The sequence below is a fragment of the Canis aureus genome, chromosome 32, assembly GCF_053574225.1.
Source record: "Canis aureus isolate CA01 chromosome 32, VMU_Caureus_v.1.0, whole genome shotgun sequence".
Taxonomy (NCBI): domain Eukaryota; kingdom Metazoa; phylum Chordata; class Mammalia; order Carnivora; family Canidae; genus Canis; species Canis aureus.
Genome location: NC_135642.1, coordinates 10615452 through 10636898, shown reverse-complemented (window position 1 = coordinate 10636898; position 21447 = coordinate 10615452). Strand labels below are relative to the sequence as shown.

Genomic DNA, 21447 nt, shown 5'->3' with positions numbered 1-21447 from the left:
AGGGCCTAGATAAAAATCAATAATGGTCAGAGACTTGATCAGGTCCTGTAACACCGACTCAATCTTTCAGAAGTCATTTCCTTGGGTTAATAGATTTTCAGTAGCCAGCTGTTGATGCCGTTTCCTTGGGCCACCTGAGGTCAAAAGCAGAGTCCAGTGGCCACTGCCAGACAGCGTGGTGGAGCTAGTGTGAAACAGAGCTCAAAGGGCAAGTTCTTCCTTCTGCCAGTCTGGCTGTGTACTGAGAGTAGCCCAGAGTTCAGTACACTGTCCTTCAGCTGGTTTCCCAAAATCCATGTGTGCCCCAGCTTTTTATTTTAAGTGTTCCAGCTCCTTCTGGAGGAGACTGTATCTTATTGGAGCGGCTTCTCCCAACACTCCACCTGGAACTGGCTCTCTCTCCTCTAAGAACATCACACTCCTTATGCTTGACACCCACAGGACACGAGATTTATAGAGTTGTCTTTTCACGGTCTAGGTCTGATTCTCCAACTAGTTTTTTGAATTAAGAAACTTCTGGTTCACCTTTATGTAACAACATCAACAATTAACATAATGAGTATGTCTTAGAGTTTGCAGAGTGCCCTCACGTAGACTCTTTCACTGTGGTCCCCTTCCCCTCTGGCCTATCACAAGGTCTTGCTTATAGAATAAGCCCTGATTAATTGATGCCATTATGTGTTTATCAAAATACATAGTGAGTAGCTAAAGTTATGGATCAGAGGTAGATATTTTTTTTTGTCTCCTCTTTGGTAGTAAACTATGAAATAACCAAAGCCACAAAATTAGTTATATGTTCAAAGAAGTTACCAGCAACAATACTCATCACTATTAAACCTGAAAAGATTATAGATGTGTATATGTATCTAACGTGTGTGTTTAAATGGGAAGGAAAGTAAAATGCTTAGTTAACTTTCATATTTCATATTTCAAGTTGCAAACAACTTGTCCTGAAACGATGAGATCATGACCAAAGATGAAGCTAAGTGACAGTGGGTGAAGGTGCCCTACTGAACTCCTAAGCCATTTCCAGATCCAGACTTGTTCTTTTACATTCAGTTCTGGAATCTCCCGTTAGCTCTGGGTTTTTTTTGTTTTTGTTTTGTTTTTATCAGTAAGGACATAGTAGAATCATATTTAGTGGTGAAAAATGACTCAATGATGGCCTGTGTTAACAATGAAAAATGGAATCTTAAATCCAAGATTTGGGAGAAAGGCAGGATTAGCTTCAAATCTAAGCCCCACTCCCATAAATCCTCTCCCCGGCACACGGGTCCTTAGTCCTTGACTTCTCCTACACAGCCCAGAGGTGTTTCTGAGGCAACCGGACCTTCTGCAGCATCTCTGATATTGCTCAAGATGAACAAATTTAGCTGAACATGAGACCGATTTAAACAACCCTTCAGAACCAAGTCAGTGGACTCCCAGCTAAAATAAATTATTGCTAAGGACCGCCAAGATGGTCCTGCCTTCTGCCTCTCCCCTTCAGGAGCTGGGGCCAGCAGGCCAAGGCAGTTCCAACCCCAGGACGAAGAAGAGCCCTTGTTTCATCCCTGAAATTCCACCTTGTTATTTGCTTGGGAGATATCTCTTTAACAGCCAACCAGTCCGTTTGGTGCATTAGCCAAGTGGGAGGGGTATGTCTTCTATCAGCCCAACTCTCAGGATTAATTCATCTTATCTCTACTCCTTTCCTGTCCAATCTCCCTTCAGAGCTTGGAGCTGCCAGTTTGTCCACTGGCTGCTCAGCTCACACTCACTGCCACCTCTTTTTCCCCAGGAAACCTCATGGCTGCAGAGCTGCCACTAAAGCAAGACTAGAGGTGAAGCCAGCCAGCAGCCCCCTCCACTCCCATCCCAGCCTGGCCCAGATCACCCAGTTCCGAATGATGGTGTCTCTGGGACATTTAGCCAAAGGAGCCAGCCTGGACGATCTCATCGACAGCTGCATTCAGTCTTTTGGTGAGTTGGCTAGCTGCCCACATGCATAAAAATCTCTATATTACTTTGTTCTTCCCCTAAAAAGTTGCTTTGTAGACTAGCAACCTAGATTGTATTTGGGCTTTAAAAATATCTTTTGAGCCTTTGAAATGTTAGAGACAGCGTGCAGTGCCTATGGCACATGACTGTGTGGGTGTAATAGGTCGTGATGAGAGGTGTGATTTCAAGTGAGAAAAGTTACTGAGGAGAGTTTGCATTTCCATTTTTCTTAGGATGAAGGTTTTTCTCATGATGAAAAATCTCATAAAATGCTATCGTGCATCTGGTGCTTGGACATTTTTCTGCTCTTGTGTTGTTAGGGCACGCAAAGACTCAGTTACAGGAGCAAACACTGTTATCGAAAAGAAATTTGAAAGCCTTTGGGTCATGTGGACAATAAAGTTTCATAATTCTCCTTATGATTGGAGAGTAGTTGTGATGGACTAGGGAAGGATAAAGCCAGACTGTCTGTGACCGGAAGATATTGGTTAGTAAGTATTGTTATTGAAGGTCAGGGATCTGGGGAATTGGCAGACAGACACACAGTGACAGTGAATTATCTAGAATGCTGCACTCCGTCATCACCATACTCAGCATGAAGGATGCACAGCTTAGCGTAGCTCACAGGCAGTTACCTGTAAATATGCCCAATTTGTTTTAAATTTTATAAGCACTGTATATTTCTTTTGGATTATTCGTGAAATAGTGATTGAAAACTACTAAATATTGGCTCCCCATAAAAAAAAAAAAAGGAATGATTAAAATTGATGGAAACTTCGTAGATCTCCAGCATCACTCTTCCCCCTCTGTGCCCTGCTTTGAGTCCCTCTGTTTCCCACCATGAAGCACAGGTGTACATGTGGCTCAGCTCAGAAGGGCATCCTCAGCCCAGGCCCTCGCCGGAGCCTTCTGGGGAGTATAGGGGAGGCTTGACCAGATCCCAGGCAGCACAGAATGTAGACCTGTTAGAATTCAGAACTAGGGATTATTGGCGGGATGTGTTTACTGCAAATCTTATTTATAAACTTAGGAAAGATTTGACATTTTAGTCTCGTCTAGTACACTTTAGTACAATATTGAATAGTTTTGGTGATTTCCACGTCGGTTTAAAGCACTGGTTCTCAAATGTTAGTGCAGGATCACATGGAGGTGTTTTGTTTTGTTTACTAGACTGCTGGGCCCTGCCCCTACCTAGAGTTTTTGCTCTGGGGTTCTGGGGTGACACCCAAGAATTGATATTTTTAACAAGTTCCCAAGTAATACTGATGCAGCTGATCCAAGAACCCACTTTGAGAATCACCACTTTATTGTTGTAGACTTTTTTCTTTTGTTTTTAACTGGGAAAAGAGGGAATCTTTTTGTTATTAGTGGGTTAACTTCAATTTTTTTTTCAAATTTTAATTAAATTTCTATTTACACTCTAATCTTTCAGTTAAGAATGACTTTGGGAGCAGAGTGAGTGGTTTTCTATTTTTTAAATAGTTTTAGGAAATACACAGGCAAAGAAGTGAACCAGAGGTCAGGACACTGATGGGTATATGGCCATGAGCAGCCATTGTTCATCGTGCACTCTACCTTCAACTCACTCCCAACTTGCATAAACTGCAGAGCTCCTCACATGGTTTTGGGAATCAAACTTACAGGTCTTTCACAGGGCACTGTGACTGTTTCAGGAATAAGGATTTTTTTAAAAATATTTTATCTGTTTATTCATGAGAGACACGCAGAGAGGCAGAGACACAGGCAGAGAAAGAAGCAGGCTCCATGCAGGGAGCCCGATGCAGGACTCGATCCCAGGACCTGGGGATCATGACCTGAGCCAAAGGCAGACGCTCCTCTACTGAGCCACCCAGTTGCCCCAGAATAAGGATTTGTATTCTTTCTCCCTTTTCCTGTTGAGAAAACAGGGACAGAGAAGTGTTATTTATCACACTTTCTTCCTCTTAGCCAATCCAGCAAAGGCCGTTTTCCTAACCTCCCAAAAACCATGACATCTGCCTTAGAAATTAATACCTGACCACTTCGGAAGTCCTTCCCCCAAAAAAACCAGGCCTGATCCATCCCCTTCAACCAGTCAATCCTACAAGGGCAAAAGATACATTGTTTTCTGGAATATGTTGAACTGAAAAAAAGTACCTTAAATTCCAAAAGCTATAAAAATCCCAATGAGTCCAAAGTCTTTTTTTCCACTCTGAGGAAGCAGTGATTGAGTGCCTCATTGCATCTGACACAGGCTGGGCAGGACACAAGGGAAAAACGGGTGGGAGAGACCCTGTTTCTTTATTAGAGCTTCGAATACCTGAGAGATGCACTGTTCAGGAAAAAATAGCTACACAACGGGGCAGAAATTTATATGAAAAAGGTGAAAAAGAGGGGAGGGGCATCTGGGTGGCTCAGTGGTTGAGCATCTACCTTTGGCTCAGGGTGTGATCCCCAGGTCTCGGGATCAAGTCCCGCATCAGGCTCTCTGTGAGGAGCTGCTTCTTCCTCTGCCTGTGTCACTGCCTCTCTCTGTGTGTGTCTCTCATGAATAAATAAATAAAATCTTAAAAAAAAAAAAAGTGAAAAAGAAAAGAGCGCCATGTGTGGGGGGAGCAGAGAGGGCACAGTGGTTTTGACTGCTGGGCTATGGTGGCCTTGGGGAGGTGGGGGGAGTGGAGCTTGAACCACCCAGGTGAGCAGAGCAGGGGGAGGATCACTAGCAACCCTTGACAAAGAACAATCCATGGCAAAATGCCTGCTTGTGCTTCTGCAGGTCTCCTCCGAAAATAGTACAGTGTGAGCCTCATGTTTCTCTTGAACCTCATCTTACTGGTTATTTTCTCAGGTTTGTACCAAAAAGTTTTGCTGTACAATCAAGCAATCTAGCTTCGTTTTTTGTTAATGAGTTCAGATGCCTTCTCATTTTACTAATACCTGTGAAAAGAGAGGTAAATAGTCCAGAAATGTGGGAAAACCACTTTGTTTTTTGGTAATTTTGCTCTTGAGACTCTGTCTTCAGCACTTCCCAAACAACTTGGAGAGAGAGAAAAAATAAAAAATGCAAAACCCATTTTGAACAGAAAGGCTAATTCATTAATTTGGACTGCCTTCTCAACTTCACCTTCATGCAGGTGCTTTGAGGGGGTTCGAATTAGCTAGAACTGTGCTGTCCGATATGGTAGCCATTAGCTTCATGTCACTATTTACATGTACATTTCAGTTAACTAAAATTAAAAGTAAAATGTAGGTCCTCGCCTCATTTCCTAGTAAGCCTCACTAGCCATACTTCAGGTGCTCAGTAGCCACAAGTGATAGCCACTGCTGGACAGAGCAAATGGACAATATTTCCATCATGGCAGAAAGTCTGCTGGACAATGGTGGATGGGGTAGGTGGTTGACTTGAAGGGGAAAAGCAACAGAGAGACCTCCTAGGACCTGTAGGGTTTACATTTTTCTAGCATCGCTAGGTAATATTCTGAATACTATCAAAGGCATCATGGACATTTGGGTTTAGCATCTTTACTGAGGCTTCTCTAGCATTATTAACCGTTCATTGCCACCCACACTGTCCTCAGAGGAAGGACTTACTGAAGTTCTTTGAAGGACGAGTGACCAGCAAGTACAAACTAAGGGTGCTCTTGAAGGCCTCCAGCGAGCCTCCCATTGTCACAGACAAGGTTCCAAAACTGTTATGAGAAACTCAGAGCCTTGAGTCATAGTTCACTGCTTCAGCCATGAAACAATCCACTCCCACCTTCTGGTTAATCAGAGGTCGTGCTTTACATTCTCAGCATATTATTGCTCGTTAATCTATCCCTCAGCTGAGCATAGCGAAGCAAATCATCACAACCTGGTACATTTATGTCAAACATATGTGAATCACACCATCTGTTCCAGGGGTAGAAAAGACCTATGAGATCATCTGGTTTTTAATGTTTTCACTTTTTAAGAGGGCTGCCAGCCTGGGGGGCTAAACAGAAGGCTTCACATGTCCAAATTCACAAAACTCTTCCCTTGTTCCCTTCCAAATGCAAAACAGCTTTCAACAGCATCATAAAGAAAACTGCAAACGTGTCCCAGAGAGGGGCCCTCAGCCAGGAGCCCTCCTGCTCCCAGGTGGGCTGTAGGAGGATATTCAGTGTCTTCGTCATACTTGTCAGTGCAAAGGGAAAGCAGCTTCACTAACATCCTCTATTTTATTGAGGGTTGTTTATTCTTTCTTGGGGTTCCATATGTATTGATTTTCTTTTAAACTCAAAACAACTCTGAAATTGGCAGGTCAGGTGATATTGTCTCCATTGGACAAATGAGAAAATAAATTGGGCCTCTGAGAATTGAGGCCGTTTTCCTCCTGCCCCCAGTCTAGAGAGAGAACACGCTGCTCATGTGCTTTTTTCCCTCTGTCCCCAACAACCACTTGCAACCTGAGCGGGGGTGCACTCAGAGCCCTCTCCTAGGAAGATCTCCCTTTATGCAGGGAACACGACACAGGCCTAAACCCTGTGCCCACATTCTGCAGGCAGGGTCTCCCCCAGATTAGAAATTAAACTCCATTCAATTTGAGGAATATTCATTGGACCCCACGTACATCTGTCTGCCTGAAATTCTATCTTGAACAAAGTGCTAATTAAAATTGCCGTAGGCATTGTACAGATGCCATATACAGAGACCTCCCAAACTAACAGCTATATTTTCTGCTCCATGGAGCACTTAGGTGTTAAAAGTATTTTATAGACCTCACCTTTCTAAGGGCAAAACACTACATCTACTTTTTAAAATTGGAGCCAGAAGGCAAACACATACTTGTTGGGACTGCACATAGTTCCCTCCGTGCAGAGGGAAAGCTGTGGTTCCTCACCACTTTACAACTTGTAGTCTGTGAACTAAAGTGAGGGGCCCAGAAGAAACCAGAATGCAAGACCAGGAGCCAAGGGTCATGATATCGAAGGGTGCTCAAACCCAAGAATGGGCAGCTCCGAGGAACAAAGCCAAGTGTAGCGTCAAGAAGGGGCTCAGAACTCTGTTGTGGATGGCTGGTCCTTTGTGAAGAAGGCCAGAGCTGACCCACTAGCCACCTCAGGTGAATGCCCAGATGCTAAGGTGTCATACGTAAGGGATGGTCCCCAGGGCACCCATGTTCTAAGGTTCCTAGACATCAGAGCAGCTCCTGGACGTGACTGTTGCTAGCCCTCCGGAGTGAATTAGCATTTTGTGGTCAAGCTGCTACTTATGCCAAGGAGTGTCTTTGCTGCCTCTCGGACAGGCTGGCAGCACCCAGTGCCCCAGCCTGACGTGTCTGCCCTCTCATGGGTGTGAGGTACAGTGATTGCCAGGCTCGAGAAAGGAGGAGATGAGAGATCCCCTTCACTCTAATCTGTGCTCTCCTGCTGGTGGTGGTCACGACAGTCCTCCCTCTGTGATAGAAAAATGTCCATGGATAAGGTTGACAGTGTCTCAGGATTCCTGAGCACTTTAGTTTAATAACTCCATCCAGAGAGATGAGGGTGACAGCCAAGAGACAGACAGACGGTGGCTGAACACTCACCGTGGGCTGTGCAGGGTATGGGGCCATTACCTGCACTGGGCCCATGAATCTTCACAGCAGCCCCAGCAGCTGCATATTATTTTGCTTTTTTAATTAATGGGGTATTGAAGGGATCCTTGGGTGGCTGGGTGTCTGCCATCAGCTCAGGGTATGATCCTGGAGTCCCGGGATAGAGTCCCACATTGGGCTCCCTGCGTGGAGCCTGCTTCTCCCTCTGCCTGTATCTCTGCCTCTCTCTGTGTCTCTCATGAATAAATAAATAAAATCTTAAGAAAAATATAATAGGGCATTGAAGCTCAGGGATGTTACATGACCTGTGGACAGTGGCCCACCCTGTTAGTGGGGGAGCTGCTGGCATCTGACTCTGGTTGTCTTTTCTCCGAGGCTCTTGTTCTTTCTACACTAGCACAGGTTCTCCAGTTTGAACAGAAGCAGTGATCGTCAGGGGGGTGTGTTCATTCAGATTCTTGATGTCCAACTCCAGGGATTTCTCATTCAGCCTGCCGTCACTGTGGTTTTGAGGGAGGTGACCCATGAATTGATTTTGAGAAATACTTGCTCTCCCTTCTCTGTTGTACGGGCTCCCTCTAAAACTGCCGCCTGTCAATCGTTTGTCCATGGAAATAAACAGTGTGGGTACCTGTGACAACTACAGTTTGGTTCTTTGCACCCCAAGGCAGCAGTCCTCATCTGCACTGCCACCTTTAAGCCTCACTCGGACCAGCTTACGGGGTGCTTCAGGGCCTTGCTTCCTGCTCTGTGCTTGTCCCCCAGAGGTCAGAGGCCTGGAAGTAGTGGCTGTGCTGGGAAGCAGGAGAGGCGCTTCATCTAAAGTACTTCCCCAAAGTGCCACTTTTCCCACAGACTTTGTAAGGCCACATGTTGACACGAAGGGTATTATGTCCATGATGGAGACATGGGAAATGTAGGAAATGGTGTGAAAGCAAAAGCACTGTAATGGGTAGTGGCCTGAAACAGCAGTAATTGGGCGGAGACCACGCCCAGGCCAATGTCTCCACAGTGGGACCTTCCCCTGTCTCCCTGGAGCACTCAGAGCTGCGGGGGTACATGGGCCTTGTCCCGCAGGTAGTTTGGTCTACCACCTCGCTGGGGTTGTCCTAGAGAGGAGGGCAGCAGGGCAAGACGAGTGCAAGGGGGCCAGCATCATGGGCACCACACTCTGTTTGGTCCCATCAGGGTCCTGGAAGTCCTAAGCTGCAAAAGCAGGTGTTAAATTTTCAGGACTTTAAGCCAGTTGTTAGATACAACCACCATTAAAAGTTAAATTGTATAAACTTAACAATTATATTAAAAATGAAGGTAAGAAATCTCAGAACTCATCATTTCCTGATGTCTGACCACATTTTACTATTTTCTATGCTCCTGAGGTCTTGCCTGTTGCATCCACACAGTGTGAATGCTGCATGGCTGTAAGGTGTGGTGGGTACATCTCCTCCCGCCCCATGCTCTGTGAGGTCGAGCTGACAGCTTGAGGCTGCCTGGGTTGGGAGTATTTACACCATCGAAAGAGACAATTGCCGCTAGTCAGGGCTTCCTGTCAGTTGCTACCTCCCCCTCCCAGAGAGGCAGTTGTGCACCATTTCCCAGCATACCCCTTACTCCCAGCCACAGAGGGTACTTACAAAGCAAGGTGTCAGTGGGAAGGAGAGCTGAAAACTGGAAATATCATTTTGCATCACCCAGTTGGAAGATGTAATTATTTGCCATCCTTTGTTTCTTTCATGGATATATCATATAAAACTCTTCATGTGCTCTTCAAAGAAAAGGAACCATTTGCCTTAGAGATAAGGAAAGCCAACATCAGTGAAGTTGAAAATGTGTCTTCAAGTGACAGTGGAACTTGACAATTAAAGCTCGGTGCGTCTTATTCTGAGTTGAAGCCATTTTGGTTTTTGTTTTTAAACTTACCTCCTCTAAAAATTCTCCATGATTAAACCATCCCTTATTTCTGACCAGCCAATCCCCAGGTTTGTGACCTCTGTTCTTCACCTCTTACATGCTGTCTCTGTTTCTGATTCCATCTGTGTAATCCCTTCCCACTACGTGGTAACAGGTACTACATATAAGCCAAGCTTCTGTTGACTATGTTTTCCTAAGTGCATTTGCTAACTATATTTCCAATTATGTGGACCGCTCATATCCTTTACCTATTTAGCACTCTGTTTAATGTTTTTATTAGGTTTGTGAAAACTTTTTATATGGTAAAGCTGTTAACTCCTTGAACAGCATTTGCTACAGACATCCCCTCCCTTCCCTTCACATTTCCACTTTTTATGTCAATTTTGGGATTTTAATGCTTAGAAATTTCACATTTTTATGTATAAGTTTGTCCTCATTTTTTATAAAGTCTTTTCCTTTATTTACTCTAAACTTGAAAAAAAAATCCATATTACAAAGATGTAGTGAATGTCCCATTGTCATTTTTTAAAAAGATTTATTTATTCATGAGAGACAGAGAGGGAAGAGAGAGAGGCAGAGGCAGAGACACAGGCAGAGGGAGAAGCAGGCTCCATGCAGGGAGCCCCGATATGGGACTCTGGGATCGGGCCCTGAGCCAAAGCTAGACAGTCAACCGCTAACCCACCCAGGCGTACCTCCCATTGTCATTTTTATCGAAGTTTTAGTGAATCCATTGTAGTTCCATATCCCACTCTTATGGGTGTTCAATGAAAGTTTGTTAGTAGGTTTTTGGCAGAGAAAAAGAATCCTCCAGTTTTGTTTCTGAGATTGTCATTGACTTAAAACCAGAGAGCTTGGACAGTCGCTTTGTAACTCAGAGCCTCAGTTTCCCCTTACTGTGATGGTATTGCAGTGATTTTTGAGATTGCCAGTATCTGGGAGAAGATGTCGTGTGGTCTTGATCATGATGTTGAATGTGAATTTTATAAATTTACATATTTGCATATTTAAAGAAAGTACTTTTGATCTCTTTGAAGCTAGTAGTACCCTTTGGGTGAAGACTTAGATAACCAATCAATTCTAAACCCATTTCTCCTAAATTATTAATACAGAATGAGTCTATTGTTCGTACTTTTTTTTTTTTTACAAAACTTAGCATAAAATTTACTACTTATATAAACTTTTAAAATATTATTTTAGTAATAGTTAACTTTTGAGAACATGATATTCACATTAATGTATTTTAGATACATATTGTCACTGAATCTGTGCCCTTTTATCAGTTCCTGTATTTACAAAGATCTAACTGTAACCCAGCCTTCATGTTTACTTATTAAATTTTAATAACTCTAAAAATTATTCACGCTCACTGCAGAAAATTTAGAAAACAGAGTCTAGGAAAAAGAAGAAAACTATACTTATCCATTCCACCACCAAGAGCAAGATAAGCACTATTACACTGTTTGGTTCATCTTTACACTGTTTAATATATCTCCCTAGATTTTCTTCTGTGCAATGCTTACAGGTACTATAATCATGTTAATTTTTCCATGGTAGATTCACTCTCTTTGCTTTCCATAATTCACATTTTCAACAATTATGATCTTACAGTCAATATTAGTATTTGTAAAGAGGTGTGCTAGCACAGAGTTGCTATTTAATCCTAAAATGGATTTTTAAGAAATAATTCTGACATAATCCCTTCAAATGTGGGACATAAAAGTGAAGGTTTGTCTGGCAACTAAAATGAGCCCACTGAGGAATTAAAGGCATTACAAGAAGATTAGCTACTCATTTCTTTCTAATGCTAAGTGCTAATTGTGATAACCCTGGCTGACCATAGTTGTAATAAATCAAAGAAACAAGCAAAAATCTAGGTGTATTTGTTTTAATGCATAAAATCAGATGGCTTTTGTTGAAGAGGAGCTTTACTTTCAGAAACAGTGAAAAAAAATCTGATGTCTTTATTAATAAACTTTCTGAGGGACTCTTAAGAAGTAGCGATCGGGAAAGCTACATAGCAGAAACAAGGATCCTACAATTTGGTACATCTCTGATTCTTCTGCAGAGTAGAAGAGATGGTGGACAGTGTTGTGGCAGAGGCCTTGTTTGAGTACTTTGGTTTTTTCCAAAGAGTGGTCTAAGGCTTTGGGGAGATTGCTGAGGTTCTTGCCAAAATCTTAAAGCAGAAAATACTGCCAGGATGGAGCTTTGATTGAGGGACACCAGTGATTAATTTGAAGTAGACAAAAAAAAGTGGGAACCAGAGACACTATTCTTGGTGGGGGAGAGAGAAGCAGAGATTTCCAGTTCTATAGTGAGGAGAGGATGGACTGCCCAGAGTAGTCCAGTGCTCAGAGGTAAAGTCGTCTGAGAATTTCTGGGGTGGAGAAGCAGAGGTAGCCATGTCTGGCTTTTCTTCACTGATCTCTCTAAACCACCTTCCAGGACTTGTTTTTGTAATCTTGTGAACAGCCCCATTTTAAGGGGGCACCCAGGGCATTTAGGAGGCCAAGAAATGTTGTAGCTTTAGCATTTATGAGTCTGTTGTGTTAGAATAGAGTACAGATCTAATGAGCAATTAAATATAGATCTGATGAGCATAGAGGCTTTTTCATGTTCCCTTCTTCTCTGCCTTCCCAGTTCATTAGCATCATCATCATGGGCTCCAGACTTATTCCATCCAAACCTGCTTTGGTAGATTCACCATTTACTTCTACTTTCAGGTAGTTGAGGTCACCCCGAAGTGAGTCACTCTGGCTTCTGATGTGCTGCTTCCTAGAGCATAGTCGTAGTACTCATGCTGCCAGCTGTTGGGCTGTTCAGTTATTGTCAAGGATAAGCTGAGTGCTTGGACTCAGCCAAGTGACTCTGGGGCTCATCTGTTTGGTTCTGCATTAAGCCCTAGAGAAAAAGCTCCCCACACGCACTATGCCTGTGGTTTCCCAACCCTCTCTGTCCCCAGTGGCTTTGAGTCCTGTCACCTGGTCAGCAACCACCAACATCTACCTGAGATGGACTTAGCTTTAGTTAACTAAGAAAATGTGCCCTCAAAATTGTAACACAGGTAGGGGACCACCTTCTGGATTAAAGAGACTTAAGGGACACTTCAACTAGTCACAGTGTGTTAATATTTTTTAAAAATTGTGTGTATGTATGTATACATACACACATATACTCATTATATTAATACATAATTATTCATATGCTGATTGGGTATTCCATGATATTAGGGAATTACTATTCATTTTGTTTTATACATGTTAATGCATATTTTTTCTTAAGAGTCCTTATTTTTTAAAAATATGCTGAAATAGTTACTGATGAAATTATTTTCAGGGATTTATTTTAAAATAATAGGAGACAGGGAAGTGAGTGGGTTACACATGGACCAAACTTGGCCATGGCTGATCATTGTTGCAGCTGGGTAAGTCCATAGAGGTTCTCTACATTGTTTTGCCTACTGTGGTGTATGCTTACAGTTTTCCATAAGATCTTGGGACGCCTGACTGGCTTAGTAAGTAGAGTAAGCAACTCTTGATCTCAGGGTTGTGAGTTCGCATCCCAGATTGGGTGTAGATTACTTAAAGTCTTTTTTAAAAAATCAAAAATAATAATTTTCCATAAGATCTTTAAAAAGAAGTGTCCTCAAAGCTAAGAAAAATAGATGGTTAAGAACTATAGGAAATTCAAAGGAATGCATTCTAATTTTCTTAGATAATGAAATAGAGTATCATGCTTACATTAATGAGGGAAGTATGGTTCCATACCACCGAAATAATTTATTCATGTCCTACACTTGATTTTCCCCCATCATACTGATCCCATTCCCCATTCAACATAGAGATGTTGAATATCTGATATCCAGAAAGGCAAGAACATAAAACTAGAAACTTTAATCTTCAATCCTACCACCAGAGGTGGGACTTGGAGGTAAGTAAGTGAGAGAATGTAATATTCTCTTCCCCACCCTACCTCACCCCCCCCCCCACACACACACAGTTTTGATCTGGAATATGCCATGGCTATGGCACAGCCTGATTTCAGTAAGACAGTAGATTATAGAAGACAGTAGACATAGAAGGTGCCATGAAATACCACACAGCATTCATGGTCTTTGGAATCTACTCCTGACTCTACCATTTATCAAATGTTGACCATTGGTAGGTTATTTTACTATGTTTTTTTTTTTCATCTATAAAATGGATAATAATGGCAAAAAAATGTAAAAGTTTTAGTTTGGGTGAAAACTAAATATTGTTGTTGTAGTAGAAAGCATTTACTTAAATTATTATCAAAATGCTATTACATAGTAGATACTCAAAAATAGTAGCAATCATGAGTACTGTAGGTTTGAATGTTAGTGTATCATTCCCTCAGATTAATGCAAACTGCCAGAAGATCCAAAACCAAATTATAGAGATACAGGATGGAGGTAACTGGCTGGAATGGCCATGTCAAAGAAATTACCAGGATGTTGTCATAATAGACAAACAGGTAGGAGTCTAGTAGAGTGCTATATATACATTTCAAAATTTTATATGCATTTAGGCTATATTAATAGATATTCAGTAAATAGACCCAAAGAAGTCTCTTATTTTTCAAAATATCAGGGCAATATATGTCAAAATCCAACATGAACTATCTTATGGAATATAGTGGAAGGAATACAGTTATTTAATAAAACTGAAGCACAGGAGGAGTATGGGATGCCTGTGTAGGCCTTGGGAACACCTGAAATTAGAACACCATCAGGAGACACTAGACTGTCTCTGTCTCCCCTTGCTCTTCCCCCCTCTTCTTTCTCCCTTCTCTCTCACTTGCTTCTCCCTGCTTGTCAATTAATTATTCTCTTTCATTGGAGATTTGTTTCCTTCATGTACAGGAAATATGGCACTAACAGCTGCGAATCTTGCATCTCTCATCAATAGAGATTTAATTTTCCCTCCTCAAGTTCAGTGAAAAAAATTGCCAGGGAAGAACATTGATTGGTTCACATTGAGGCAGGTGGCTACCCTGTGGTCACAAGAATGGAGTAATTTAAGAATGGAGCATTTCTGACTAGAATCAAATGAGTGAAATTATGTTTCCCAAAGGAAGGCTGCTATTCTGGGCACACAAAACAGTATCTGTCTACTGTACCAAGATCTGACCAAACACTAGAGTACAAGGTGTTATTAAATTCAGGATTAGTCTCTGGGTCTTAAGATAGGAATGGAATACTAGAGAGAGGACTGAGGAGATAACTAGTTAAGAAATGATATAGAAATACAGAAATAGAATCTATGAGAATAGAAGATGACAGTACCTAAGAAGAAGACAAGTGGCTTTTTCTTTCTTCTTTGTCTTAAAGTGCTAAGCATTTATTTGTCCTGATAGCGTTAAGCATAGAAGAGTTAAAATGAGTTATTTACCTCCAAGAGGACAGATAAAAGGTAAATTGGACTTACATTTTAGCAAAGAACTTCAGCTTCCCATGTATAAAGGTATTAAACATCAAAGTAAGAACTTCCAGTTGGGGCTATAATGAAATATCGGGTATTAGAATTATTCTCCTTCTATAAACCACCATGAAATTGGACAAAATATGTGAAGCAAGTACTTTCAGGTATTGAAAAACAGGACAGATCTGTGATTGTGGATGAAATCAAAAGACATGAGGTAAACTCAAAATTCATCTTGGCTCTCTGCCTGGGGGCACTTTACAAATTGTGGTACAGAGAACTAGGATCCTGAGAGGAGCATCTTGCCTGGTAGAGGAAACAATCTTTATGCTTCTGGGATGGCTGGTGCTTGTGGAGTTAGGTACTAGAGAGAAGAGATCTCCTTTAGTCTGACTAAATACTAAACTGTGTCTGAATATGGTGGGAATCCATACTTCCTTATTGAAGTCTATGAGTCAGAGGAAGTCTCATGGTTTGGGAAATATTGTGGTTCCAACCAACCAGAATGGAGAAATAGAACACCTTGGGCATTCGGTTGAAACATAATAAAGATTGTAACAGGGGTACCTGGGTGGCTCAATTGGTTAAGTGTCTACCTTTGGCCCAAGTTATGCTCTCTGTGTCCTGGGGTCAAGCCCCTTGTTGAGCCCCTTGTTGGGCTCCCTGCTCAGCCCCTCCCTTGCTGCTTGTTCTCAGTCCCTCTCTCTCTCAAATAAATAAATAAAATATTTTTTAAAATGTTTTTAAAAATGCAATATAGGCATTGAGGTACTCTAGAATACGAGCTACACTTGACCCATTCTAACAACGCCTAAATCTAAGCCTTGACAGGATCAGTTTAAGGCTCCCATAAATTAAAAGCCTCTGTAAAAAAAAAAAAAACATGATCCAAATTCTCAGCATTATATCCAATGTACCCAGCATGTAATATAAAATTACAGACCTTTTAATAAGCAGGAAAATGTGACCCATAACCAGAAGTAAAAAGGTTAATAGAAATGAACTCAGAGTTGATGAAAATGTTGGAGCTAGTATATTAGGAATTATAGACAGCTATTATAAATATGTTGAAGGGCTTAAAATAATGTGAACAGATGGGTAACCTTAACAGAGAAATGGAAACAATAAAAAGAACCAAATGGAAATTCTAGAAGTGAAAAATATATCAAAAGGAAAAATCCACTGGATAGGCTTAAACCTACACTTGGCATGAAAAAGGAAAGATCTGTGAATTTGAAGGCAACTCAATATCTCAGAAAGAAAAGAGTGAAAAGTAAGAAAACAAAAGCTAGAGTTTCACGTGACACAGCTAGAGCTGATAGGGGCATGAAAGGACCTGGGACAGCCAAAACAACTGGAAAAAGAATAAAGTAAGAAATTTTATAATGGCTTATTTCTAGATTAACTATAAAGCTACAGTAATCAAGACCATGAATGGATAGACAAACATATCCGTGGAACAGAATAGTGAATTCAGAAATAAATCCACATATGTAGGCACTCAATCTTCAACAAAAGCACCAAGGCATGTCAGTGAAAAAGGAATGTCCCTTCAACAAACAGTGATGGAACAACTGAGATCCATGAAGGAAAAAAAATGAACTATTACCTATATTTGGTACCATACACAGAAAATAATTGGAGACTGAGCCTGGAACTTGAATATAAAGTTAAAATTTGAATATAAAGTAAAACAATAAGGCTCCTAACAGGAGATAAAGAGGAGTATCTTTGTAAACTTGGGGAAGATATTTTTAGAGTGCAAAGGACTTACCATAAATGATTTATTTAGTAAGTTGGACTTCGTAACAAAACAAAACAAAACAAAAACAAAAAAAAAACAAAAAACTTATGCTTGTCAAAGGATACCATCAAAGAAATAAATGGCCAGGCCACAGAATAGGAGAAAATGCTTAGCAATATATGTCTTACAAGAACTTTTATTCAAAAGATGTAAAGAACCATTGCAGCCGAATAATAAAGATGAATGTAATGGCCTGGAAAAGTCGTTGAACTCCCATTTCACAAAGGAAGACGTATAAATGCAAATAAATGCAAGAAATCCTCCACATCACTAGAAAATATGAATTATAATCCCTTTCTACCACTATACACCCACTGGAGAGGCTAACAACATCTGAAGGCCAACAACAGCAATTGAAGAGATGGAGCATCTGAAACTCTTAAACATTACTGATGGGGTTGTAAAATGATATAATTACCTTGAAAAACTATTCGGGTTGGTTTTTTTTTTATTTTATAAAGTTAAAGATACATCTACCCTATGGCCCATTAAGTCCACTCCTAGGTGTTTATGCAAGAGGAAGGAAAACATATATCCACATCTGACCTGTGCAACAGTGTCCACAGCAGCTTTAGACATAAAAAAAAATCCCACATTGAAAGCAACCCAAATTATTATTCAACGTCAAAAAGAATAAGAAAAATATGTTATTTATTCAACAAAATACCTATCAGTAAAAAAGGAATGAACCACTCATATAGTTAACATTGGTTAACCTCAACAACATTTTGCTTCATTATGCACAAAAAAAATACATACTGTATGATTCCAATATATGAAGTTCCTAAAACAGGCAAAACTAATCTTGGATATGAAAAAGTTGAACAATGCCTTCATGGTGGGTGGGGTTAGAGGAACTGATTGGGAAGATTAGGGAACTTGCTGGGTCATAGAATATACTAGATCTTGAGAGGAGTCTGGGTTACAAGAGTGTATGATGTCAGAAGACATCAAACTGTACGTTGAGATAGGCCTCTTTCACTGCACCTCAGTTAAGATAGAAAAAGTTATTGGAAAAAATTACACCACCACCCAATCAGGCTACAAGAAACCTGTAGAATTTCCTCGTGTAGGAACTTTGAGGGAGAGATCTTTTTATAATCCACATACCTGTAGTAGAACTTGTCAGAGGGCAGACCAGGACTTCTCAGGGCAGCAGTGGATGACCAGTGAAGGTGACTGACTTCCTGTTCACCTGTTTTCATTCTTTGCATTCCTCTGTGGTTGTGTGTGATCTAATATGTAAGGGCCAAGAGCTGAGAGACAAAATGTCTAGTAACTCAGAAACCAGGGCTCCTTTGTTATGACTCCATGGGCAGCGGTGGGGAAATAAATAAGACCCTGCTGGAGAGAGAGAATATCTTTATTTAATCAGGTGACTTTTCTGCTAACAAAATACTCTTCAGAACAACCCAGGAACTAAAGAGGTAAAATGCCAAATTACTTGAAGGTGAGTTCAGGGGACCACACCAGTTTATAGGAGGGGTTCCCTGAAATTTACCAGGAACCCACACATTTTTGTTGTTGTTTTTTAAAGATTTTATTTATCCATGAGAGACAGAGAGAGAGGCAGAGATACAGGCAGAGGAAGAAGCAGGCTCCCTGTGGGAACCCAATGTGGGACTCAATCCCAGGACCCCAGGATCATGATCTGAGCCAGAGGCAGAGGCTCAATCAGAGCCACCCAGGCACCCACACACATTTTTGTGAATCATTCTTTTGAGTTTGTTCCAGCTGTTTTACCAGAGTTGCTGAAAAACTGTAACTAGTGTTCAACCCCCCTGTGAAACCTCTCTTAGGCAGAAGTGTTGTTAGTAGTAAGGGGCCCAAGACTTGGGTGGTGAGAAAGAGAAAGAGAAGTGTTTTAATATCCTAGATAAAATGCCCCAGTTTAAACAAAGGAGACCAGAGTCAGTCCTGGGATTGAGATTTTGATGTCCCTTCATTAATACCTGGAAGGTGATAGACACCAACAAACGCTTCCTGGGATACCAGGAGCAGAGGGGAAAAAGCCTACCCACAGCCCACACCCCACCACAGACAAAGACCATTAAGGAGGGCCTATGAAGGCCACAGGAGAACTGACATGTTTATGTTGGAGAGTATGAAGGGCCCTCATCTCTGGCTTCAGGGGTAAGATATCACCTCAACATATGGCTGTGCAGGCCCTATGGAGAGGAAAGCTTTGCTAGTTAGAGTAGGAAACTGCCTGTGGCCCAGATCAGTTACCTTTGGTCATAGGCCTCTGGCTTACCCCAGATTACACATTTCTAATGTATTTCTGATTGTGCTTTATAGATTATAACTAACCAAGAACCCCCCTCCCAGGAATTGGTAATGTTGGTACCAACTCACCTATTTAAGTACTTCCCTTCTGTTTAGCCCTGAAAACAACTGAAGGACCTCATCACCAATTTCTGAAACTGCAGGTGTCCTCATGGGATCAATTAGTAGTTTGTAGACCTACCCCAGGGCAGAGAATGAACTAAATGGTTTCAATCAGCCTAATCAAACTTGATCGATCATCAGATCCCTGAGATTTTTTTTTTTTTTTAAGGGAGAAAATGTGCAAGTAGGGAGGGGAAAGGGAGGAGAGAGAGAATCCTAAGTAGGTTCCATGCTCAGCACAGAGCCCAATGCGGGGCCTGATCTTACTACCCTGAGACCATGATCTGAGCCAAAACCAAGAGTCAGATGCTTAACTGACTGAGCCACTCATGCATCCCAAAGAGATTTTTTTAAATGCAAATTCTGTGCCCCATATATGGGTATCTTAATGCCAACAGACCTGAGATGAGGCCTTGGAGCTATTTTGGAGGAGGTTATCTGGTTGATTCTTGATTGTTTTATTTTCAAGCTACCCAGGAGGTCTTGAAAAAGTCCATCAGGTTTGATAGATTCATTTGCTTCTGGATAAGCCTGAACATACTCATTCTGATATAGAAAATCACTGATTTCCCCATCCCACCACCCCACCCCTTGCCTGAAACTCCTCCATTAAGGCCTCCTCACTAAAAGAGAAAAAGGAAAAAAAGATTCACCCACCAAAGCCCAGAATTTTACTCTATTGCAAACTTTTTCTTTTCATCATGTTATCTTCTCTCAGAATGACTATTATTATGCAAATATGAATTGAAGAACATTGAAGTATCCAACACCTTTACATAGGTGCATCTTTCTTATGGTTTCCATAAGTAACTAAGTGTGCAGAGAGGTGAAAGTGAAAGGGAAGAAAACACACCAAGTGGATAAAGCATCAACGTGCTTACCTGTGTCATGCTCAGTTCTAGAATTATCTGGAATGGCTAAAGGGTATTAATTTTACTTAAGTCATTAGCGTGGATTGGGCAGATGTGCCAAATGGTGCTTATGAGGGACCAGAGATGAAGTGACGATGTTTACCCCACATGGTAAAACTCAGCCAAAATAGGTAAAATGAAAGCCTTGCCAACTGTCAGCTCCCCTCCTTGCTGACTTGTTATACATTTAGGGGGTCTGAATGTGTTTGAAAGTGAGTGGCCCAGCATCCTGGTGACAGATCTGGGGAGCCCTAAAGTCTTTGCTCCCTTGTAATCATGAATGGCTTCCATTCAGTTCCTTGGGTTCTAAAGCAGGCAGGGAAGGATGTGGATAGGGAAGGAAATTGGGAGTTAAGGTGCTAGTGCTAGCAAAGTGAGGTAGGAGAAATAATGACTGCAAATAACTGTGCTTCCCCAAAAACAAAATCATTTGAGTTCAACAAAAAACAATATTTTGTACTCTGAAAGGACCACACTGTAACAGCAGGTGCACACACATATACGCTCTCACATGTTTTCTAGCTTTCCCTTGCTGGCTGTCTCTTTGTGGACTATGCCGTTAGGGGAAAATATACAAGTGGAAATTAAAATAAGTTCAAGGTTCTTTAGAAATGATCAGTCTTGAGGGACACATAGGTGGCTCAGTCGACTAAACATCTACCTTTGGCTCAGGTCATGATTCCAGGGTCCTAGGATTGAGCTCCATGTTAGGCTCTCTGCTCAGTGGGGAGTCTGCTTCTCCCTCTGTCTGCTGCTCCCCCCTGTTTGTGTGCTCTCTCTCTCTCTCTCTCTCTCAAATAAATCAATAAAATCTTTTTAAAAATAAAAAGAAATGATCGACCTTGAAAAGAGCCCTCAGGGCCAAAGTTGTAAGGTGCAGCAGTCTGGCAACTGGAAAAGGTGGGAGGACACTGCTTTGCTCCTTCTGTAGACGGTCTACTCTGGCAGTTTCAAGGTAAAAGAGTAAAAGGCAGCTCCCCAGTTTAGTTTGTGAGGTTCCCACCCTGCAACCCCGAAGTGCATTTCCACATTTCTCTCCCTGCCTAACAGTACTTTCTGATCCAACCGAACTGGACTTTACACCTTTTCCCAGATATACTTGTACCTCTCTCATCTCCCACAAAACCATTTCTTCCCCAACCCAGATTATGATCACCTCCATATTCATCTGTCAAAATTTGAGCCCCCTCTCACGGCCCACCTCAGAAGCCAAATCTTCATGGCTTTCCCTCTCCTCCACATGGCCTTGGTGTATTGTTCATACCTCTCTCTGGGCCCTTACTGTATTCTGTACCATATTATAGCAGGTAGTTTCTGGACACTTACTAAGATGGGATCCTGGTTATCTCTGCAACGTCCTCTCCGCCAGTACCTAGCACAGCACTCTTTAAACACAAAACACTCGCTTGATGATGAGAACATCCAAACCTGAAACTCCGACTCTGCTATTTGGTAATGGTGTTATCCATGGGC

The 21447-nt window shown here is 41.6% G+C and overlaps 1 protein-coding gene across 1 annotated transcript in view; it reads left to right on the top strand.

The window, feature by feature from the left end:
- The window catches only part of RASGRP1 (RAS guanyl releasing protein 1), a 77092-nt gene that overhangs the window by 2498 nt on the left and 53147 nt on the right, over nt 1–21447 (top strand). Inside the window, exon 2 of the mRNA XM_077880566.1 lies at nt 1781–1962. Within this exon, the coding sequence (XP_077736692.1) occupies nt 1781–1962 (182 nt within the window). The remainder of the gene's footprint in view (nt 1–1780; nt 1963–21447) is intronic.